Source organism: Phodopus roborovskii, unplaced genomic scaffold (assembly GCF_943737965.1).
Source record: "Phodopus roborovskii unplaced genomic scaffold, PHOROB, whole genome shotgun sequence".
NCBI classification, from domain to species: domain Eukaryota; kingdom Metazoa; phylum Chordata; class Mammalia; order Rodentia; family Cricetidae; genus Phodopus; species Phodopus roborovskii.
In genome coordinates this window covers 1640134-1664020 of record NW_026125711.1, presented here as the reverse complement: position 1 = coordinate 1664020, position 23887 = coordinate 1640134, and the positions used below count along the sequence as shown (strand labels likewise).

At 39.3% G+C, this 23887-nt stretch overlaps 1 protein-coding gene across 1 annotated transcript in view; it reads right to left on the bottom strand.

The window, feature by feature from the left end:
- Dgkk (diacylglycerol kinase kappa) overlaps positions 1–23887 on the bottom strand; it is a 113055-nt gene that overhangs the window by 19114 nt on the left and 70054 nt on the right. The window contains exons 9-14 of the mRNA XM_051178515.1: positions 21725–21908; positions 21006–21114; positions 20141–20280; positions 19261–19342; positions 17027–17118; positions 650–749 (exon numbers count right to left, since the gene is read on the bottom strand). Coding sequence (XP_051034472.1) covers positions 650–749; positions 17027–17118; positions 19261–19342; positions 20141–20280; positions 21006–21114; positions 21725–21908 — 707 coding nt within the window. The remainder of the gene's footprint in view (positions 1–649; positions 750–17026; positions 17119–19260; positions 19343–20140; positions 20281–21005; positions 21115–21724; positions 21909–23887) is intronic.

Here is a 23887-nt window from a genome sequence, read left to right as displayed (position 1 = left end):
GTGTGTGTGTGTGTGTAGACCTGAGGTTACTCTCAGGGTTATCCTCAATCCCTCTTCCACCCCATTCATTAAGCAAGATCTCTGAATCAACCTCTCAACTTCCTGATATGTATAGTCCCCAGACAGATTGTTCTTGGGGTCCCTGTCTCCACTTTCCAGTGCTAGAATTACAGTGCTCACTCTTACATGGATTTCTGGTGATCCAAACTCCAGTCTTTGCATTTGCACAGGAAGTACTTTAAATGTTGAGCTGTATCCCAAACCTGGCATATTTCTATCATATGCATATGTTTGTACTGCTGTGGCCATATGTACAACAACTATTCTACTGAGTCATATCTCCACCCTTTGTGGATTTATATGCATGCATTTTCACGCATGCTTTGGTATATTAACTTCACTCACTGATGCTTAATGTACACCTGTGTCTATTCATGTGCAGATTCTTGGCTTATCCCTAGGTGCATGGCATGTGTATGTGCATGCAAAGTACCAATCATCTTGGCAAAGATGAAGCTGATGAGACTGGGCTTTCCCCATCAAGATTTACCAGCTACTCAACTTTGCCATTACTTTATGATTCCCCATTGTTTTATTGAAAATTGAGCCCGGATCACAAAGAGATGAGACACTAGGAGAGGGAGCTTACTTTCAAAATCACAGACTGCACTGCTGTATTGTTCTGTTTTATTTGGCTCCAGGCCTTTACGATGTCCGTCAAAAAGTCTTCCACTGCTGAGCACAGGAATCTGGGAAAATGAGGTACATGACACATGTGACAGAAACCATGAGATCCAGAACCCTTTAATCTTTTACAATAGCATCACTATCTATCTTCCTCCTCCTCCTGTCTCACTTTCACAACACAACCTGCCTTCTCTGTCCTCTCTCCAACTTCTCATCCTTCTTCCTTTGTTTTATTGACCCTGTACAGATGATGAAATATGCTCATTTCCCACCTGAGCTCAGGTTCACCTCATTTCCCAAGTAATGTACTTGGGAAGAGATGTACTAGCATTTCTTGCTGATGGTTATAAATAACCATAAAGAGAGAATTTGTTTGGTTACCATTTGACATTGAGCCAATTAACTCTAGTTCAAAGGCTACCTGATACAATATAAATGTGATAATACAAGAAAATGTCATTTTGTGATTAGTGGGTCTCAGATGAGAGTATAGTGGATGAGCCACGAATGTTTGCTTCCAAGAGTGCTAGGAAGAATGAATGACCCAAATGTTTCAGGGGTGGATGTGTTGCTTGGATCATAAGACAGTAGATATCTAACTTGCTGTCTTCCCAGGCACTTTCAAATAATATGTCAGTCCCTGGGCCCTAAACATTTGGCTGAAACCACCACAATTCCCCTAACATCTGGTGCTGGCAAGACCTAGGATTCTGAGCCCCTAGAACAAACTTATGTCACTTACTAGTCCCTGATGCCCACAGGTAAGGAGTCCTCAGAGAACCCTGGCCACACTTCTGTGAATCCCGTAGCTCCTGGGCATGAAGTATAAGCAATCTCTGGAGTATCAGCCCCTAGCCCACATTTCTAACTCAGTGGACTAACTTCAGACACTCAAGTCTCATTGCAGAAACAAACACACAATATGACAATCCAAGAAAATATATCTCCACACAAAAAACTGACTGATCCCATACTAATGGTCTCCAGTGAAAATGAGAATTTCCAGAGAAAGAATTTGGACATACTTGTACATCATTCTTTCAAGCAACAAGAGAGATACACAAAATAAAAGCATCCATACAAGATATGAAAACAGAATTGAATAAAAATATACAGCTACTGAAGAAAAGTCAAACTGAAATCATGATGGGAATGAAAACAATCACTAAGCAGGGCTTCTTTGTAAGACGCCACGCTGAAGCACGTGTAGCTTATCACCACTAAGGAATTAAAAGGAATCTAAATATGGTATCATCTCATCAGTCAGTTTCTTCTCCAATCCTAAAGTCTACTTGATCAACACCCCACTAAAACTCAGATACCATTGGACCCACAGAATATCTCCACTAGTGACCTGGTCTTGCTGCTCTGATTAGAACCAATGCAACCACCACCACGTGGACATTTTGTTCTATGTAAAATAGGCTAAATGAACCCTACCAGTACAGCCACGAAAGTGGTGTTGGTAGGGATTTCACAGAACGGCTTTCCAGTGACTGCTGCCAGGGCCACCATCAGTGCCCCAGGGGGAAAAGGTGAAGCTGTGGGAACTAAACAAAGCTCTAAACTGTATTGTAGACACCACCCAGCCTCCAGCTACTCCCAACTTTGTGGGACTACAGCAAGTGTGGCTAGATGGTGGCATTTGCCTATGCTGCCCACAGAACAGAGGCAAAAAAAAAAAAAAAAAAAAAAAAACAGAAAAAAAACCTCTACATACAAGAGCCTCTGGAGGCCTACAAGAGGAGAGCTTGACTGGTAAAAGTCAACACAGAGTATGACCAGGATCAGAAACAAGTAGAAAAAGCAGTGGCTCTGACAAAGAGAACAAAAATAACATTCAGGACTTCCATCCAACTCTCCTCCCTCTTCCACAGCTATTTATCTATAATGTACAGTAGGGCACTCTAGCAAGCCAACACTGTCCCCTACTGTTCACACCTTTTTCTGTTTTACAACTTTTCTTTTGTTTCTTCTTTCCCCACACACATTCCTTAGCATTACATCTCATAAAGGCCAGAGGCTGACACTGTTTATGGCATTAGGATACACATCTTTACCTCCTCTTTTTAGGCTACTATTAATCAGAGCCCCCACATATTAACCACAGTTTTACTTTGCCTCGAATATTCCCAGTCCTATGCATACCTCCTTCCTCTACTTCCAGTGTAACAACACAGTACTCACCACTAGACCCAATGCGGTTGTTTATCTTCCTTCCTTTTCTTTTCTATTCTGCTCATTAACATATTAGTATCACAGTAGCATGGAATTCCTTTATTCCCTAAAGTAATCATTACTTAATAAGTCTTTGTTCTGCAGTCACTTTTCCCTCTGTCATCAGAGCTGTTTAACTACTGGATAGTGATGGGTTATTCAGACAGTGGTCAACCCTAGGCCTGGAGATGGATCCTGGTGCCTGGAACACCAGTCTAACCAACGAAAACATCACCACATCTGCTACAGTCTAGTTTCTCCTGAGCATTACAAACATACCTACTGGAAGACGAGAGGCAACCAGAAGTAAAAAACAAAAACAACAAATTATAACCAACCCAAAAGGTTGATCCCAGTGCAAAAATCCCAGTAACATGAAAACAAAAGTCAGCTTATCTCCTCCAAAAATTACCAACCCTATACTCAAGATTCCTAGTCAAAATGATTTGGACAAAATTCCAGGTGCAGAATGCAAAACAATAATTATACATATGTAAAATTGTCTCAAAGAGGACTCCAATACTTTCAAAGAACACAGACAGCTGAAAGAAACAAGGCAGTCAACACAGGATATGAAAATAAATTTTAATTAAGGGGTAGACATACCTAAGAAAACTCAAAGCAAAATAATGATGGAAATGAAACACACACTAGATCAAATAAAATCTTCGGTGAAAACCCTCAGCAATAAGATGAATTTCATAGAGAATAGACTGTCTCAACCTGTGGGTTACAACCCCTTTGTGGTTCGAATGGTCCTTCATTGGGTTGCCTAAGACCACTGGAAAACACAGTTATTTACATTATGATTCATAACAGTAGCAAAATTACAGTTATGAAGTAGCAATGAAATAATGTTATGGTTGGGGGCCACTACAACATGAGGAACTGTATTAAAGGGTCACAGCATTAGGAAGGTGGAGAAGCACTACCATAGAGGAATTAGATAATTCACTCCAAGTCAATGATGCATTTAAAACAATGCATCGACAGAATATGCAATAATGCTGGGACTCCATGAAAAGGAAAACCTATGTATTATTATCATGCAAGACAGAACAGAATTTCATACAAAGAACATAGAAAATAATTTTAATAAGATCACAGAAGAAAAATTCCCAGATTGAGAGGGACAGACACTCATTCAGGGTAGAAGACATACACAAAGCAGCACACAGGACCAGAAACATTTCTACAGTTAAAACACTAAATGTACAGAACAAAGAACATATATTGACAGCTAAAAATGAGAAGTGCCAAGTCACAAGAAAAGGGAAATTGACTGCTGACTCTTCAAGCTAACCCATGTATAGAATCCTATCTTCTGCAAGTAGGGGTACTTTGATTCTTCCTTTCTTGTTTGTATACCTTTATGGCTCTCATTTGTCTTATTGTTCTGGCTAAGACTTCAGTACTATGTTAATGGAGAGGGGGGAGTGGACAATCTTGTCTCTTTCCTGATTTTAGTGGAAATTCTTTGAGTTTGTCTCCAGCTAGGATGATGTTGGCTATGGGATTCCTTTATACTGCATATACCACGTGAAGATATGTTCCCTGTGTCCTTATTTTCTCCAGGACATTTTTGTTTGTTGGTTTGTTTTTGAGCCAGGGTTTCTCTGTGTTACAGATTACCCTGACTGTCCTGGAACTCACTCTGTAAAACAAGCTGGCCTCCAACTCAAAGATTTGCATACTTCTACATCCTGAGTTCTGGGATTAAAGGTGTGTGCCACCACATCTGGCTTAGTCACTTGATTCTTGACATAAGAATACCAAAATGCACATGAAAAAGAACATCTTTAATAAATAATGTTGGGAAAACTGGATATATACTTGTAGAAGAAAGAAACTTGATTCTTCTCTCTCATTCTGCACACAAATCAGTTGCAAATGGAACAAAATATCAATGTTGGACCCAAAATTCTACAACTTCTAGCAGAAAGAGTAGGGGATACACTTAAGGATATGGGCTCGGGTAAAGACTTTCTGAATGGGACTCGACTCCTACTAACTCAGGAAATAGGACCAACAATCAAAAAGTATGTTTTCATGAATCTAGAAAGTTTCTGTACTGCAATGAAGACTGTTAATCAACTAAAGAGGCAGCCTATGGAATGGCAAAAAAGATCTGTGCCAACTGTACATCTGACAGAGGTATGAGAGTCTAAAATATATAATTTTTTTAAAAGCCTAAATACTCAAAACAACATAATTAAAAAGCGGGCTATGGACATGAAAAAAGTTTTCTCAGAAGAGAAATACAACTAGCTAAGAAAAAAGTTTAAGTGTTTGCCACTTTTAGCCATCATAGAAATGCAAATTAAAGGTATCTTGTTACTTAATTTTACCCAAGTCATAAAAATAAATGACAACAAATGTTTTTTAAAATGTAGGAAATTGGAACACCCCCCCCCATGCACTGTTAAAATGCTACTATGGAAATCAGAGTGGCAGTTCCTCAAAGAACTAGAAATAATTCACCAATATGACCTAGTTATAGAAGTTTTGGTGTATGCCCTAAGGACTCTATTTTCTACTACAGAGACACATGCTCATCTACATTCATAGTGTGCTCAATACAATAGCTGGAATATTAGCTATTGTGAAAAATGACCAAAAGCAACTTAATACAGAGTTTATCTTGGATTATGGTTTGAGAGAGTTAGATGCCCATAATAGTAGGGAAATCATGGTAGTAGAAACAGGAAGCTGAAAGAACACAGTTGAGTCATACATGAGAAGCAGACAAGGTGAGTGGGAAATAGAGCAATACTCTATAGAGAAATACTGAATATCCACAGTGATGTCCTTCATCCAGCAATGCTGTTCCTTCTAAATGTTCCTTAACATGCTCAGAAACACCAATTGGGACCAAGGATTTAAATGCATGAGTCTATGGAAGAACCTTTCTCATTCAAATCACTACAACTAAGACATGGAATTAACCTAGATGTCCATCAATTGATGGATGGATACCTCCCACAATGGAATTTTATTTAGCAAGACATAAAATACACTGACCGGGGTAACAAAGACTGAGAGAGTCAAACATTTCATATGTGCATCTTGACATAAAATCTTTAGATCTGGGTGTTTGATGTGGAAAGGCAGAAATGGAACATTGGTGGGGAAGGGTAAGAAAGATGTGGGGGAAATTTCTTAAATCCATTTTTATCATGAAAGATTTTCATTTCTCCCTCAATTTTAATAGATAGTTTTGATGGTTATACTAGTCAGGGTTGACTGTTTTGATCTTTCAAAATTTGGAATACATGTTTCCAGGACCTTCTGGCTTTAAATGTCAAATAATCAGGTGCAAATCTGACGATCCTGCCTTTATAAGTGACTTGTCGTTTGTCTCTTGCAGGTGCCCATTCAATATCCTTTATTCTGGTTTTAATGTCATGGGAGTTTCTTTTCTGTCCTGTCTTTGCTGTAGGCCTCTTGTATATGCATGGGAATCTATTCAATTCTGGATTTTTCCTCTATAATTTTATTAAAATGCATTTTCTGTGTTAGTATGGTGTTCTTCTCATTCTTTAATTCATAAAGGAAATATCATTAGGTGTAAAACCACAGATTACAACATGGCGATCATGGACTACAATACCTCACCCTCACCAATAACAGATTATCTGAACAAAAACTAAACAGAGAAACATTGGAGTTAAATGACATCATAAGTCAAAAAGACCTAAGGGATATCTACAGAACATTACACCCAAACATTAAAAAGTACCCAGTCTTCTAGTAGTCCATAGAAATTACATGCTAAAACAGATCACATATCAGGACACAAAGTGAACCTCAAAAATACATGGAAAATGAAATATCCCATATTCTATCTTACTACAACTGAATAAAGCTATATATCAATAACAGCAAAAACTATAGAAAGAACTCAAAGTAATGGAGACTAACAGAATACTGAATGACAATTGAGTCAAAAATTAATTAAGACCATTCCCCAGAGCCAGGCCAGCTTCTGAACTCCAGGTAAGACTGCTCGCCTCCCTGCCCATGCTTGGCCAGAATAAATCCAACTGCTCTTTACTATATCCTGACCCACACCTCTGATGGAAGCCTCCCACCCCATCGGAGGCCAGGCTAGTTTTGTGAAAAGTAGGTGAGCCACAACTTCTCAACCCTCAGCCCCTACTGCATCCCCCACCATAACCTCAAGTGCACCTCCTTTCTTTGTTGACTTATCCTGGCCCACACCTCTGGCAGAAGCCTCCCACTCCCTAGAGGCCAGGCCAGCACCCCAAACCCCAGGTAAACTGCACCCCGACCCTGGCCATGCCTGCCAAATATAATCCCAACTGCCCCTCCTGAAGAGACTCTAGCCCACTTGAACATGTGGCTCTGGCAGGCCTTACCCTTCTTCCCATTCCCTCTGCTTTGCTAAAAACCACTAGATCACATTCTTAAAGCTAGTCACCAAGTTCTATTTTCTTATTTGTCCACTTCCCCTCCTGAGGCTGACTACCAAGGTCCAGAAATCAGAAGCCTCTTTTGATTCTCTTAATTAACGTGACCAATTAAAATTAAATACTTCATCTTAATGTGGGGCTTCCACCTTTTCCTTTATAAACCACCATTTGCCTATGTGTCTTGTCTCTCCCCTATGCAGAGGCAGTCCTCTGTCCCTCTGGGGCAAATATCCCTGTCCCCTTTCGCTTGTCTCCTCCCCCTTCTCCCTCATCCCCTATCTCCCTTACCACTACATGCTAGTCCATCCTAACATAGATCTCCCCTTCTCCTCCTCTTAAAAATTACACCTGCAAGGTCATTTACTTCTGTGTTCCTGCCTGAGTCAGCCAGCAGCCACTTTAAATGCTTAACAAAGGATGTCTGAGAAAACAGGTGTTTTGTGGGTTGTGCCTGATCTATGGTCTGGAAGGGAGGCCCCAATGTGCAGGAGTCCCCTTCACCTCCTTTCTCCTCATCACCATATCCAGGACCATACATCTGGCTGAACCCTTCTACCCCATGAGAAGTCAGGCCAGCTCCCTGAAAACCAGGTAAGCCACCCCCCATGCCTTCCTAACATAATCGCCTCCTTTCCTTGTCAACATGTCCTAGGACACACTTCTGGTGGAAGCATCCTCTTCCCTCAGAAGCCAATCCAGCATCCTAAACCCCAGGTAATACTGCCCCCAACCCAGAAAGCAATTGCCCAGCATAATCCCAATTGCCCCTCCTCTCTTCATCAGCATATCTCAGCCACACCTCTAGCAAAGGCCTTCCACCCCAACAGAGGCCAGGCCAAAACCCTGAACCCCAGACACCAGGCCAACTCCCTAAAAACCAAGCAGAAGCCTCCTACCCACCAGAAGCCGGGGCAACATCTGAGACCCAAGGGGACCCCCAGCCTAATCAGAGGCAATACACACATATAGCTAGATCTTCAGCCCCAAACTAGAGCAGCAATGTGGGCAGAGACCCTCTACTCAATCACAGGCCACAGGATCCAGAAGACAAAAGAGGAACAGAAACTAAGGAAGAAAACATCCATCCAATAAAGACAAATTCAGAAATTGGCACCTATACCTATAATCATTCTGAACCCAGATGCCTAAATGTAAGTGTAAGAATACAACAGCCAGGCCAGTATATCACTGCCAGAGCACAACCATCCCACTATAACCCTAAATATTCCAACATATCCAAAACACAATTTTGTGATGATGATAGAGTAATTTTAAAAAGAGATAAAAATACCCCTTAAAGATCACCAGCCTATAATTCACACCACCAGAGGAACTAGGATACAAGGTGTATTCTAAGAGATTCACATAAAGTCCTGAACAGAACCGGGATGGGACAAGTCCCCAGAGCACAGGGGAAGTGGGGGGCAGTGAATGGAGAGAGAAGTAGGAGAAAGCGAGGGGGAGGAGAGGAAAACACATGCGACTAGGAAGATTGAGTCTGGGTAGGAATAGAAGACAGAGAGAGAGAGAGAGAGAGAGAGAGAGAGAGAGAGAGAGAGAGAGAGAGCATAAAAGAGGGAGACAATATTGGTTTGAAGATAAAATTGAACCTAAAGAAAGGTCTAGAGAACTACAAGACTGCCGCCAACTAACAATTTGAGCATCCATGGAAAGGCTACCATAAATGCCCTTCCCGGATAGTGAGATCAACAACTAATTTATCCATGGAGCCCTCATCTAATACCTGTTGGAAACAGGAGCAAACACCCAGACATAAACACTGATTTGAACTAGAACCCATATGCAGATGGAGAGGACAAGACCAGGCTGCAGAAACACATAAAGACTGATAGCTGGGAATCCAGCATGGGACTGACTCAGGCCCCCCTGAATATGGGTCTCAGCCAGAAGGACTGAGCAGTCTAAGGGAATTCAGACAGTGGAGCCAGGATGTATCCCTGGTGCACAAAAGGACCTTGCGAACACATCCCCCATGGAGGGATAACTGCCTTAACCTAGAGACAGGAGAGAAGCCCTAGTCCCTACTTCATATGACATGACCCCAACTGGATGGCATACATATGGAATTGGGGTGGGGGGGAGGGGAGGGTGGTTAGGGTGCATGTGAGAGGGCAGAGAGGGTAAAAGTGAGGGAGGGAGGGAGAGGGAACTGGGATCGACATGTAAAATAATAAATAAATAAATAAATAAATAAATAAATAAATAAATACCCCTTAAAGAAATAGAAGAAAAGACAATCAAAAAATTGGAGGAATCCAAGAAAAAAACAAACAGCTGACAGAAATGAGACCTGAAAATGGAAATAGAAGCAATAAAGAAAACGCAAACTGGAATTCTGGAAAATCTAGGTAAGTGAACAGGAGCTATAGATGCAAGCCTCACCAGCAGAATACGAGAGACGGAAGAAGGAATCTCAGGCATTCAAGACACAATAGAAGAAATAGATAAATTAGTTAAAGAAAATGTTAAAATCTAAAAAATTCCTGAAACAAAACATCTAGGAAATCTGGAACACTATGAAAAGACCAAACATAAGAATAATAGGAATGGAGGAAGGAGAAGAATCCCAGCTCCAAGGCCCAGAAAATATATTCAACAAAATCATGGAAGAAAATTTTCTTAACCAAAAGAAAGAGATGCCTATAAAGGTACTAGAAGCTTAGAGAACACCAAATTCATTAGACCAGAAAAGAAAGACTCCTCGGCACATAATAATCAAAACATCAAACATACAGAACAAAGAAAAAATATTTAAAGCTTCAGGAGAAAAAGGCCAAATAACATATAAAGGCAGAACTATTAGAATCACACCTGACTTCTCAAAGGGCCTGGAGAGATTTCCTGTAGACTCTTAAGAGACCATAGATGCCAGTCCAGATTAATTTTCAATCATCACAGATGGAGAAAACAAGATATTCTATGATAGTCAAATTTAAACAATATCCATAGACAAATTCAGCCCTTCATAAGGTACTAAGGTAGTAGAAGAAAAACTCCAACCCAAAGAGATTAACTACATCCACAAAAACATAGGCAATTAGTAATTTTGTACCAGCATAACCCAAAGAAGGAAACACACACACACACACACACACACACACACACACACACACACACATACACACACACACACCACCACCACCACCATCAACAACTACAAGAAAATAACAGGAATTAACAGTCATTGGAGAATTTTGGATGTTGGGTAGTGGCGAAGCATGCCTTTAACTCAAGCACTTAGGAGTCAGGGACAGGTGGATCTTGAGTTTAAGGCCAGTCTTGAACTCAGAAACTGTCTCAAAAACGAACAAACAAACAAACACTGGTCACTGATCTCTCAATATCAGTAGATTCAATCTCCTAATAAAAAATATATGGACTAACAGAATGGATGTGGAAAAAAGATCTTTCCTTCTGCTGCATATAAGAAACATATCTCAACATCAAAGATAAACATTACCTCAGAGTAAAGGTTTAGAAAAAAATATTTTTCATGTAAATGGCTCTAAGAAGCAATCTGCTATTAACTATTCTAATAGCTAACAAAAATAGACATCAAACAAAAATTAATCAAGAGAGATGGGGAAAGGACACTTCATACTCATCAAAGGAAAAATCAAACAAGACAATGTCTCAAGTACCAACATTTATACCCCAAACAAAAGGGCACCCACTTTTATGAATTAAACATTACTAAAGCTTAAGTCACACAGTGACCCTAACATACTGATAGTGAGAGACTTCAACAGCCGACTCTCACCAATGGACAAGACATCCAGACAGAAACTGATCAGAGAAATACTGCAGCTAACAGATGTTATGACACAATGGACCTCACAGATATTTACACATTTCACACAAACACAAAAGAATATACTTCTTCTTAGAACCTCATGGAACATTCTCCAAAACTGAACACATACTTGCCCACAAAGCAAGTCTCAACAAATATAAGAAAATTGAAATAATCTCTGGAATGCTATCAGACTACCATGGATTAAAGCTGGATTTGAACATCACAGACTACATAAAGCCTACAAACTTGTGGAAACAGAATAACTCCTTACTGAATTAACACTGAATCAAGCCAGAAATAAAGAAACAAATTGAAGACTTCCTAGAATTCAATGAAAACAAATGCACAACGTACCCAAACTTATGGAGAATAATGAAAGCAATGCTAAGAGGAAAGTTCACATCACTAAATACCTGCATGAAGAAATTGGATAAATCATATACTAGAAACTTAACAACACACCTGAAAACTGTGGAACAAAAAGAACAAATCCCACTCAAAAGGAGTGCATGGCAGTAAATAATCAAATTGATGCTGAAATCAGTAAAATAGAAACAAAGAGAATAATACAAATAATCAATGAAACAGCATTGTTTCATTGAGAAAAATCAACAAGATAGACAAACCCTTATCCAAACTAACTAAATTGCAGAGAGAGAATATCCAAATAAACAAAATGTGAAACAAAAAGGAACACCAAGGAAATCCAAAGAATCATTACATCATACTTGAAAAACCTTAACTCTACAAAGTTGGAAAATCTAAAAGAAATGCTGATTCAAGATGGACATTGCTACAGGGTTCCTGCTTCATGGAAGAGTCTGCCAGACAATCTCCAGCACACAGAGAAAAGTGACTGAAAAACTGCCAATAAGGTGGACAGTTTAAAGTTTCCTGCTTTGCTGAGGAGTCTGCCAGATACACTATGGCCTATAGGCTGAAGATGGAACATTGTAGAAGAACTTCGGGTGACTGACCAGGAAGTGAGTTTTCTCGGTCATTTTTAGAGTTTATATATTATCCTTTTGTGGTCTTTGATGGAGTTGAAGGCAGATAGTTATGGTTATAGTTTTCCTTAGTTAGGATTAAAGATAAGTTACATATAGGACATTAGACTCACAAAAATAGGATAGATGACAAAATATTTTCTTTAAATCTTGCTACATGTTAATGGACTAAATATTGTTAACTGTGGTTCTTAATTGATAACTGTTTTGTTATATATTTTACTATGTTAAAGTTAAAACCCTTCTTTTTATTTTAGACAGAAAAGAGAAGATGATGGGAGATGTCATTCTGTAAATATACTTCTCTTATTGGTTAATGAATAAAGCATTGTTGGCTAATAGGACAGCAAGAGACTAGGAGCAGAGAGGAAGTAGTAGGGAGGAGATTCAACATGGAGGATGGAGAGAGTAGAATGCTGGGTCCTCTTTCCAGTAAGATAAAACCACATGGAAATACTTAGATTAATAGAAATGGGTTAATATTTAAGACAGAGCTATTCAATAAGAAATGCTAACAACAGGCCAACAGCTTTATATCTAAAAAATGAGGCAAATAACACCCTTTATAATAGCCACAAAAAGCATAAAATATCTTGAGGAAGTCTAACCAAGCAAGTGAAAGACCTGAATGACAAGAACCTCAAGTCATTGAAGAAGGAAACTGGAGAAGATATCAGAAGGTGGAAATAATTCCCACGTTCATGGATCAGTAGGACTAACATAGTAAAAATGGAAATCTTACCAAAAGTAATATACAGATTCAATGCAATCCCCATTAAACTTTCAACACAATTATTTACAGAACTTGAAAAGACAATTTTCAATTTCATATGGAAAAGCAGAGAACCCAGAATAGCTACAACAATCCTGCACAATAAAAGAAATTCCAAAGGCATCATCATCCTTGGTTTCAAGCTCTACTACAGAGCTATAACAATTAAAAACAATATGGTATTGGCATAAAAACAGACAGGTTATGAAATCGAATTGAAAACCCAGCATAAATCCACACAACTATGGACACCCAATTTTTGACAAAGAAGCCAAAATTATAAAATAAAAAAGAAAGCATCTTCAACAAATGGGGCTGGTCTAACTGGATGTCAGCATGTAGCAGAATGCAAATAAATCTAAATCTACCAACCTGCACAAAACTCAAGTCCAAGTGTATCAAAGATCTCAATATAAATCCTGATACACTGAGCCTGACAGAAGAGAAAGTGGGAAGTAGCTTTTTGTGCTTTGGCACAGGAGACAAAATTCTGAACATCAAAAGCACAAACACAAAGATTGATAATATACGGGACTTCATGAAACTGAAAAGTTTCTGTAAGGTAAAGGACACTGCCAATAGGACAACACAGCAGGCTACAGAATGGGAAAAGATCTTCATCAACCCCACATCCAACAAAGGGATTATTTCCAAAATATACAAAGAATTCAAGAAACTAGATAGAAACAAACCAAATAATCCAATTAATAGTGGGGTACAGGTCTAAACAGAAAATTCTCAGCATTAGAATCTTAAATTGCTGCTAAACAACACTTAAAGAAATGCTCAGAGCTGGAGAGATGGCTCAGCCATTAAAGGCTTGGCTCACAACCAAAATATAAGAAATGTTCAACATCCTTAGCCATCATGGAAATGCAAATCAAAACAACTCTGAGATACTACCTTATACCTGTCAAAATGGTTAAGATCAAAAACACAAGTGATAGCTCATGGTGGAGAAGATGTGAAGTAAGGGGAACACTGCTCCATTGCTGGTGGGAGTGCAAACTTTTGCAGACACTTTGGACATAAATAAGGCAGTTTCTCAGAAAATTGGGAATTGCTCTACCTTAAGACCCAGATATACCTCTGTTCAGCATATACCCAAAGGATACGCAATCATACTACAAGGACACTTGCTCAACTATGTTTACAGCAGCATTATTCATAATAGCTAGAACCTGGAAACAACCTAGATGCCCCTGAACTGCAGAACAGGTAAAGAAATCGTGGTACATTCATACAATAAAGTATTACTCATCTGTTAAAAATGATGGCATCATAAAACTTTGCAGGCAAGAGGAACTAGAAAAAAAAATCATCCTGTGTGAGGTAACCCAGACCCAAAAAGACAAACATGGTATGTACTCACTTATAAGTGGATATTAGCTGTAAAGGATAATCATGGTATAATCCACAGACCCAGAGGGGCAAGGTAACAAGGAGGGCCCCAGTGAGGACACATGGATCTCTCTGGGAAGGGGAAATAGAGATATTGTGGGTGGACTGGGGGCTAGTGGGGATGGCAACATGAGGGATCATATAGGGGTGGGGTGGGAGAAGAGTACTGAAAGAGACAACTAGAAAGGGAGTCATTTCAGGGTAAGATAGAAACTTGGTGCAAGGGAAACTCCCAGGTATCTACAAGGATGACCCCGGCTAAGACTCCTAGCAACAGGGGATATGTAGCTGGAACCTGCCATCTCCTTTGACCTATCAAGACTACCAGTGGACAGATTAGGACACCAACCCGGCCATATAATCTTTGATCTACAGTCTATTCTGCCTATGGCATATATGCTTGGATAAGGGTGGCACAGAGATTGTGGCAGTGGCCAACTAATGACTAGTCCAGCCTGAGATCAACGCCACAAGAGTCCTGGAGCACTAGGACTGAGAGGTTAGATGACCCTGAGAGCTAGGATAGAACCAAACACAACTGATGAAACTAGTGGAAACAGATACAGAGATCCAGTTGTGTAGCTTAGTCTTCTTGTGGGACTCCTAACAGTGGGAGCAGGGGCTATCTTGACTCTTTTGCTGGCTTTTTGAGAACCTATTCCTCATACTGAGTTGCCTTGTCCAACCTTAATACAGGAGAGGTGTTTAGTCTTACCACAACTTGGCATGCCATGTTTAGTTGATATCCAAGGAAGGTCAACCTTTTCTGAACAGAAATGGAGAAGGAATGGATGGAGAGGGCAGAAGGGAGATGGCGGGAAGAGAGCATGGAGGGGAATCTTTGGTTGGAATGTAAAACAAATAAATATTTAAAAATAAGAATGAAATGAAAAACTTTTAAATCTTATAATTAAATGAAAATAGAAATAGAAAATACAAAAAATGGTTAAACATAGGGAATACAGGAGTTAAAGGATTAAAGGGGAATGGGGGTGAAAGATAGGACACAGAAAGGGGGTAATGACTAAGTTAAACAAAACTAAGGATGTTATGAAAAATATGGAAATCTACTTGCTAATAATTTTAAAATGCAATTTAAAAAAGAAACAGTAGGAATAGAATTGCCCTACATGGATGAACAATGTCTTTCTCAGAAGACATGGCACATTTTTTTAAAATCTCATTACAAGGCATAAGATACCTCCCTATGAGTTATTGGTCAGGGAGCAGCAGGGGTATCCAAAACAACAGAAGCTATTGCCATTGCCCCTTGGTTACCCACTATAGCTACATGATAAGATTCTATTAGGGGAATCATCATATTTGGCTGCATGATATAGAGGAATCAATTTCAAAACACCTGGGAAACTTTCTCCTGCTTGTCACCTTTCATAATGCTTCTGGGGGAGGAAAGACATCCAAGATCTCATCCAGTGCTGGGTCTTGCATGCTATAATATGTGCCCACAGATGTGTGTGAAAATGGCATAGAGATGAATCTTGGGGGTAACTAACTGCTCTTTGTTTGAATTTGAGTCCTGCTCTACAGGAAGTAATTGCATACCTGGTACTGTAGCCCTCCCTAGAGCCCATAGTTTGTAAGTTCATAAGCCCTAGGATACAACCTACTGTTATTGTTTTTTTAAATGGTCATCTTGTCCAATTGCCTTCTAAATATTTGTTTAAACCTTATAACCTGGGCTGCTCTCAGCCTTGGTCAGAGAGGCTTCTTTTTGCAGTGGGCAACGCTTAATGCAGTCTTATACCAAAAGTCAGTGCGATGAGAATCAACGATTGTATAGTACCAAAGAAGACATTTGTGCTAATCCTACTACCACTAAAGCTCAGGGATATGGCAGAAGATTGGAGAGATAGTAAAAGACAGCATGGGAGTAGTGTGGTGAAGTGCTATCTATTGGGTAGGACATGACTATTGTACTTAGGATCTCACAGTAGTTGTGGTTACCTTCAGAACATCAAGCCAGCCAAAATGCCAGCACAGAGTGAGTAGATGGAGAAACTATTGGTAGTGGATAGTTGCTGAGGGAGGGAGAATCACTGCTTTTGAGAATGAGGATGTGGCCACTGATATGTTTCCCATACTCGTAAGTTGGCCACTTAAGCATATATGGGTAGCATTAAATGGCTTAGTAGATTATCAAAAAATAAAGATATATTTGGGGTAGTATTGGGGATATGGGAGTCTATAATGCGGTAAAATGGGACTGACATTTGCCAAAGAAATGCAGAGAAACATTTGTGCTTTTGATTTTGTACAGTGTAGATATGTAACCTAAATAAATTGAGCTTTAATTGGCAAATAATACACATTTAAAAATAAAAAGCAAACAAGCAGGTACTGGCAGGCATTGAAGAGCCCCTTTCCAGTCCCAAAGATAGAAAATAAGGTGTCTGTACTGTTGGATTGTCTAGAATGCTTTCTGTCCCTTCTGTAGTCTTCTTTCCAAATACCTGCTTGCAATTTTATCTTTGTTTTTCGCAGAATGACTCCTCACTCCAATCTCATGTTTTATCACCTTAAATTTTCCACTAAGGAATTTTGAGTTGAGTGAAAATGATTAGAAAAGACAAATAGATACTTTCTTTGGCCTTAAAAGCCCAGGCTATCAAAGTGAGCCTCATATATCAGCACCTATGATACCCCAAAGGATGAGACACAAAGGAAGACTGACCTAGTGGCGATGATCATCTCAGTGGGATACTTGGCCTTCAGGATTTTGTTCAACTCATTGGTTGCAGTCTCTACATTCTGGATGGCGGCAGCCTAGGAAGAAACAGAGCGTTCAATCTCAGAAGCTTAGCGCTGTCTCCTCAACCCACCCCTACCACCTGCTTTACCAGAAACTCAACTGCCTTTCTGGCAATAAACTCAAATAATTCTTGTTAAAGGTATCTAAAGATAATCTTGGGTCTAAAAACATTCTAAACATGAGAGAGGCACGCTATGAAAACTTTCATATATTATATAGTAAATAAGGGTTACTAACAACGCAGTTTCCACTCATATAGTACTGAGTATGTGGCTGTATTCTACATCATATATCATTTTTATGCACTCTCATTATCTACCCTGAGAGGAAAAGATTACTTGTATGCCTGTTTCACAGAAGAGAAAACTGAGGCACAAAACAAGTAGCAAAACTTAGATTTGATTCCAGGTAGTCTGACTCTTGAGTCTGTATTCCTAATTACTACTTCTAACCTTTCCTATCACTGCCAAGTTCAAATATCTACCAAGTCCTTATAATTGTACTTTGTCAGTATGTTTCAAATTTATCCAGTTCTCCTCATCAAATCACAAACCTAAATCACCATCATCTCTAGTCTGAATAATAGCAATTCCCATTTTTCCCCTTGCCTCTCATCTTTAGTCCTTGATTTGTCTCCTCATCCACCATGTGCTACTGCTCAATGACATGTAGTTGGTTTGGCATGTGATAAAGCAAATATAATAAGATTTCCATGGTGGACATTCTCATTTCAACTTACTAATATATCTGGGCGTTTGTATAATAAGTAAGGGAGGAAAAAGATGCGTTGGGGAGATGGTTCAGTTGGTAAAGCACTTGCATTGAAAGAATGGGAACCAGAGTTTGAATATCCAGAACCCATACAAAAAAAGCCCAGCACAGTAATATACATGAGTTTGAATATCCAGAACCCACACAAAAAAAGCCCAGCACAGTAATATACACCTGTAATCCTTGGAGTTGTGTCAGCTAGCTGGCCTTGCCTACACTGTGATGTACCAGACAAATGAGACTCTATGCCTAAGAAAAAGGAGGAAGGTGCCTAAGGACTCAAACCAGAAGTTGTCCTATGATCTCTGACCACATTTGTGTGCTGTGCACATGTACACCTACTCCATACACATGCAAACAAAAGCCCTCAAAGCCTTCTAGAATTCTCATTGCACTTAGGATGAAAGTTCAAATTTCCTGCCATGCTTTATTACTCCTTTCTGGGCTGGTTCCTGATTACTTCTCTAGTCTCTCATTTTGTATGTTCCATCCTTGGCCACCATGCCCTAGACATTATGAATGTGTTTCGGTTCTGTTAATATTATACAGCCTTTTTTCTTTAATCTTTGGAGCAGTATAAAAACAGGCCTTGCAGTGATTTGAATAAGAATGGCCTTCATAGGTTCATATATGTAAATGCTTATGGAATAGCACTGTTTGAAAGAATTAAGAGGTGTGGCCTTGTTGGAGGAAGTGTGTCACTGGGAGTGGGCTTTGAGGTTTCAGAAGCCCAAACCAATCCCAGTGGATGTTCCTGATGCCCAAGAATCAAGATGTAGAACTTTCAGCTACATGTCTAACACCATGTCTGCCTGTGTTCCACCAAATCCCTGCCATGACTATAATGGACTAAATTTCTGAAACTGTAAGCCAGCCCAATTAAATGTTTTTTGTTTGTTTTAGTAAGAGTTGCTGTGGTTGGGGCATCTCTTCAGCAACAGAACACTGACTAAGGAATTACCCCTTTTGTCTTTTCTCCTAGGTATTGCTATTCCTTGGGTCTAAGCTGAAATGGCACTCATTTTGGATATTTTCCCTGACACCTCGGAGAGGGATATGCAGATATACATGTAGTACTTTATTTATACAATAAGGGACATATTCTTCTTCTTTATCTATTAATGTGTAAGATTATTTCCTAATACAGTGCCTCATATGCAATAGTTACTTCATAAACAATTTTGAAAGGATGAACAAATAACTAAAATGAATTATATCCCTAATGCCTAACATATCTGTAGTAAATAGCTGCTGATTTATGTATCCTGTCCTCAGAGATCTCATCTCATCAAGTCCATGGAAATACTTCGTATTCTCTCTAGGTTTTTCTTTGCATTTCACGTGTGATAAAATGGTTGCTCTGAATTATAGCTGACAATAATCACCTCAAATCTTGGTATATCCATTTCCACTTGTCCTTTTAGCAGTGGGGGTTTTTTGGGGTTCTCACGGATCATCACACTCCATCTAAAGTAAAGATTAAACACAAATATTATTCAAGTTTCTGCTAATTACAAGTGAAATCAACACTTCCTAGTACAAGAGTTCAAACCATTCATGTGTTTTGGGAAGTGTGCTATAGGATATACTCAAGCAGTATACCTAACCTCAAAGTATACATAAAAGAAAATTCTGCTCAATGACATCCCTAGGTTAGTGTGATGGAAGGAATTTTTCTCAGGACTCTCAGAAATCAGTGTTTTTTAACCAGAGGTAGCGTTATGAGCACAGGAAATATTTTAATGAAATATTTATACCAGATCCTTTTCCAAGATCTACAGAATAAGAAACTTGGTTATGGTCTCAGATTTGTGTCTTGAAAACCCACACCTCACTATAAAAGTCCTATTTCTCAGGGTATAGGATGACAATATTCTTTATCCTCTGGAGCAGAGAAAATCTAATCCAATCGTTGCTAAATCTCCTCCCCCTTTTTAAAGTTTCTCTGAGAGCCTGATAATACTATAGATTCTTTCTCAACAGTCACTATGTTTCCTCTGGACAAGTAACAAGTAGCATTTTAAATGAAATGCAGCAAACCCTTGAAATACATCCATGAAGCCCCTGCTCTATGATCTTTAAGGGTCAAGAGGGGTTTCTACAATATTTGAGGGATACATGGCTCTCTGGTTTCTCAATAGACAAGATGTTCCAAATGAGCCTGCCCTTCCACCACAAGGGAAATGGCGCTTTGAAGGAGGCTGGGTTCTGGACTAAGGTGATATAAATAGAAGAGGCACAAGGATATGTCCTTTTGTTACTCACCTGTCTAAAATCCTCACGTGAGCCTGCTCTATTCTGGTGAGAATATCTAGTGGTGAATTGTTTTTATTCCAGAATGCTCCCCAGCCAAGGACTCTAGCAAGATCATTACCAGTCCCAAGTGGGATGATTGCCAGCTGACACTGCAAGAACAAAAAGAGACACTTTTTCCCAACAGTCCTTCTATCACGTTTCACTCACTAAAGAATTTAGGGTGCTCTTTGAGAAGGAATAGGCCTTACAACCAGAGGTTTTAACATATTTCTTTATAGGAAGTTTAGTGAGAGGGCAATTGTAGTTGAATGATATTTTCTCAAAGGAATTGGACCCTAATAATAATAATTATTATTATAATGCTTATTATTATAATGTTTATTATTATTATCATCTACACAGTTTCTGGGCTATTACAAAAGTCATAGCTATAGCTATAAATGAAGAATATAAACACCATTTCTATTTGAGTTTGGGTCCAACAGAGGGATGCACCAGGAGACAAAGTTTCTGGATGCAAAAGAGCAAGGGGTTGCCTAGAGATGGAGAAAATTAGAAGAAGGTTTATGCCCCTCTAGAGACTTGGAGAAGAAAATCATTACCCTCACAAGAAGAAGAAAATTGAAACATTCTTCTTTTTCTGCTCTTTACTTTGAAGCCTAGAGGAGGCTCATCCTTTGTGTTCACATTCCTTTATTTCTCCTTCACCCAGAAACAACTAGAGAATTGTCTTAAGTGAGCATGTTTGAACTGGCCAAGTTAACTATTAAGCTTGTAGATAAGATGAAGGCAGACTTGGGACTTCTCGGAACACAAAGCTCCATACCCCCCACTCTTTCTAGCAATAGTTAAACTGACTTGGTTAGGGACTTACCCTATCATGCAGTTCGAAGGCATCAATCATAGATAAGACCCAGCTTACGCTGCCATCTCCACCACAAACCAGAACACGAAAACGAACAAAGTTCTTGAACATACAGATGCTGCAAGGAAGGAGGGGAAAATGAAATAATCATGACGAACTGGAACTTATACCTATTTCTTACAATATGTTGGGGTCTAAAGACTTCTGCTTTGGCATACTTCTAACAAGGCCATCTGCCTTCTCTTTGTATTAGCCTCTGACTCTGTGTATATTTGTAACCACAACTTTACAAAGTCAGAAATCAGACTTTGCCTCAACTCATATTATTTTGTGTTTAGTCGTTCTCTGGAAGACTTTAATATCCTAGCTATCTGCTGAGTCTCAGGAAGCATACTTTGCATAGTTTTCAGTGGCTCCCAGGAACTAGCACTGAACTGTCAGTAATCCCATAGTAAAACAAGTCTGTATTGACACCCCTTTGCTTCTTCCTCTGATGTCACTGGCATTCTGTCTTGCCAAATGGAAAAGAATTAAGTAAATTTGGGAGCAGGAAAAGAGATGGAAGAGATTTCTAGGAGAGGGCCAAAAGGTAAAATATTCCAGAATCATATATTTGCATATCTGCTGGGGTGCAAGGACTAACCTCACAAAACTATTCTAGCCTAGAATATAAATGGGGTAGTAGACTATTCTGTATAGCCAACCATAGCTCCTTAGTTCATGCTTACCCTGCTTCAGGTCCACCCTTCGACAGGTCAAATACTTGAGACGGATTAAGATACTGCTTGAATTTTCGGAGAAAGACGATCCCTTGATGATCTCCACTTTTGGAATTGATGAAGATGAGCAAGGGACAGGAACAAGTCAGTGGCCAGTCAAGATTCCAGAAGTCAGGCGATACCACTAATTGGCCTAAAAGACACAAAAAGAAGGGCAATTGAGACGAGATAAGATGTGGTCTAGCATCACATTTTACACAGACTTTCTGAGTGCCAGCCCCAATCTTTTGTTATTGAGGAATAGGGAGAAAGTGAGAATACCATTGAAACGGAAGTCAATATGTTTTCTCTGCTATTTCTAGGCATTCCTCTATCATTTTCTCAGAAAGTATTGTGTACCAGCTATCATATTAGATATTGTTAGGAATATAGCACTTAACCTCAAGCCAGGGAAATTGATGGATATATATGTTGGAAGACAATTAATTAAGAAATTGCTGCACCAGCCAAAGATTACTAAAACATGGTGGGAAAAAAATGAAGAAAAGGTTGAGAGCCCAAGAGGAGGAGCAACACTCAAGCTAGTCTACTCTGTTTGGTCCAGCTCAGTTCTCACAGTGAGAATGGAGCAGGCCAAGAGAGGAGGAAAAGAAAGACTGTCATTAAGCCGAGAGCTACCAACAGAGTTCCTAGCACAATGATACATCAATACAAGGCAAAGTCAAGAACTTTAGTCACATCTGTAAGGCTAAGAAAGAGCAGTCCACATTATCACACCAATTCTATGGCAGAATAAACCTACAGATAAATTGTAAGAGAGGGGCATTTAATAATCTCCAACATTGAAGTTACTCATAGAGAAATATGGTTATAAAGGCCAAATGGCAGTCTAAATAGCAAAATCCTGCCAGCTTATGGTAAGTCTTAAAGCCTACTGGCAATTTATAATCTCTTCTAGGAGAGGGATTATCAACAAATATAGTCCCTCAAGCATCTGAGCTCATGGTTTGTCAGTAATGCTCTAGAAAAAATTAAATATATATGGCAAAAATCATATTACTCATTCTTATATAGCATGAGTATGCCAAACATTAAAAAAATATCTGTTGTGCCTGGCAAAATCAAAGGCAGCTTCCTCTATGGACTGTCTCCCACTAATTGGCTGGTGATTTTTAAAGGCATCCTAAGCAGTTATGCATCACATTTTCAAGGCTTGCCAGAACTTGCAACCACAAGAGGAATCTACTATCTTTCATTAGCATTATAGCTCGGATGTAATTACTTTCCATGAACAAATGCAATACATTTATCAATAATTTTTAATGAAAGATAAAATGGTATCACATGGTATCTCTATAGTAATTCATTCGTCACACATTCATTCATTCGTGCATTTATTTGATCATTCAACAAATATTTGTTGAGGATGTTCTCTGTGCCCATTCTTGTTTATGTTGGTGAACAAAATAGAACTCTTGTTTTAATGAAGGCAAGATTAAATATAAAGCACAATTTGTTATGGACAAAAAAGCATAGGAAGGGAGTAGGGCTTGTTCTTTTAAGCAATGTGGCCAAGGATAATTCTCTGGGAAGGTGACATTTAAGATGATATTCAAGTAAATTAAGGAGTGAGTAATTCAGACATTTTAAAGGAAGAAGGGGGGCAAGAAAAAGTGTTAAGCCCTTGAGAGTGTATTCTAGGTTGTCTGGGAACAGTGTAGTTGTAAAGAGTGAGTGAAGGGGAAAGTTGAAGAAGATGACATCAGAGAGATGACAGGGGACAGATAACATGGCATCAAGATGCTTAGAGGAAGCAATGTGAAAGAAAGTTGAGATTGAAACTGCCAAGCAAATTATAATGAGTCAGTTCACAAGATGTTTTTGCTGCATCCCAACAAGTGATGCTGACCCCAAAAGATATGGTTTGAATATGAAATATCCCCCACAGACTCGTGTGTCCTTAGCTAGAGGTGCCAGTTGAATAACCTTTAGAAGGTAAGAACATGTTGGAGAAAGTTGGCCACTAGGTTGGCAGGCCTTTTGAGGGTCATTGTCCAGCTCCAGTTCAAGTCCCCATTTCCCTGATTCTTGGTCTGCCCCTGTTACTGCCACCACGGAGTCACCCATTGCCAAACTTTCCCTACCATGATGGACCTCTTCAACTGTGAACTC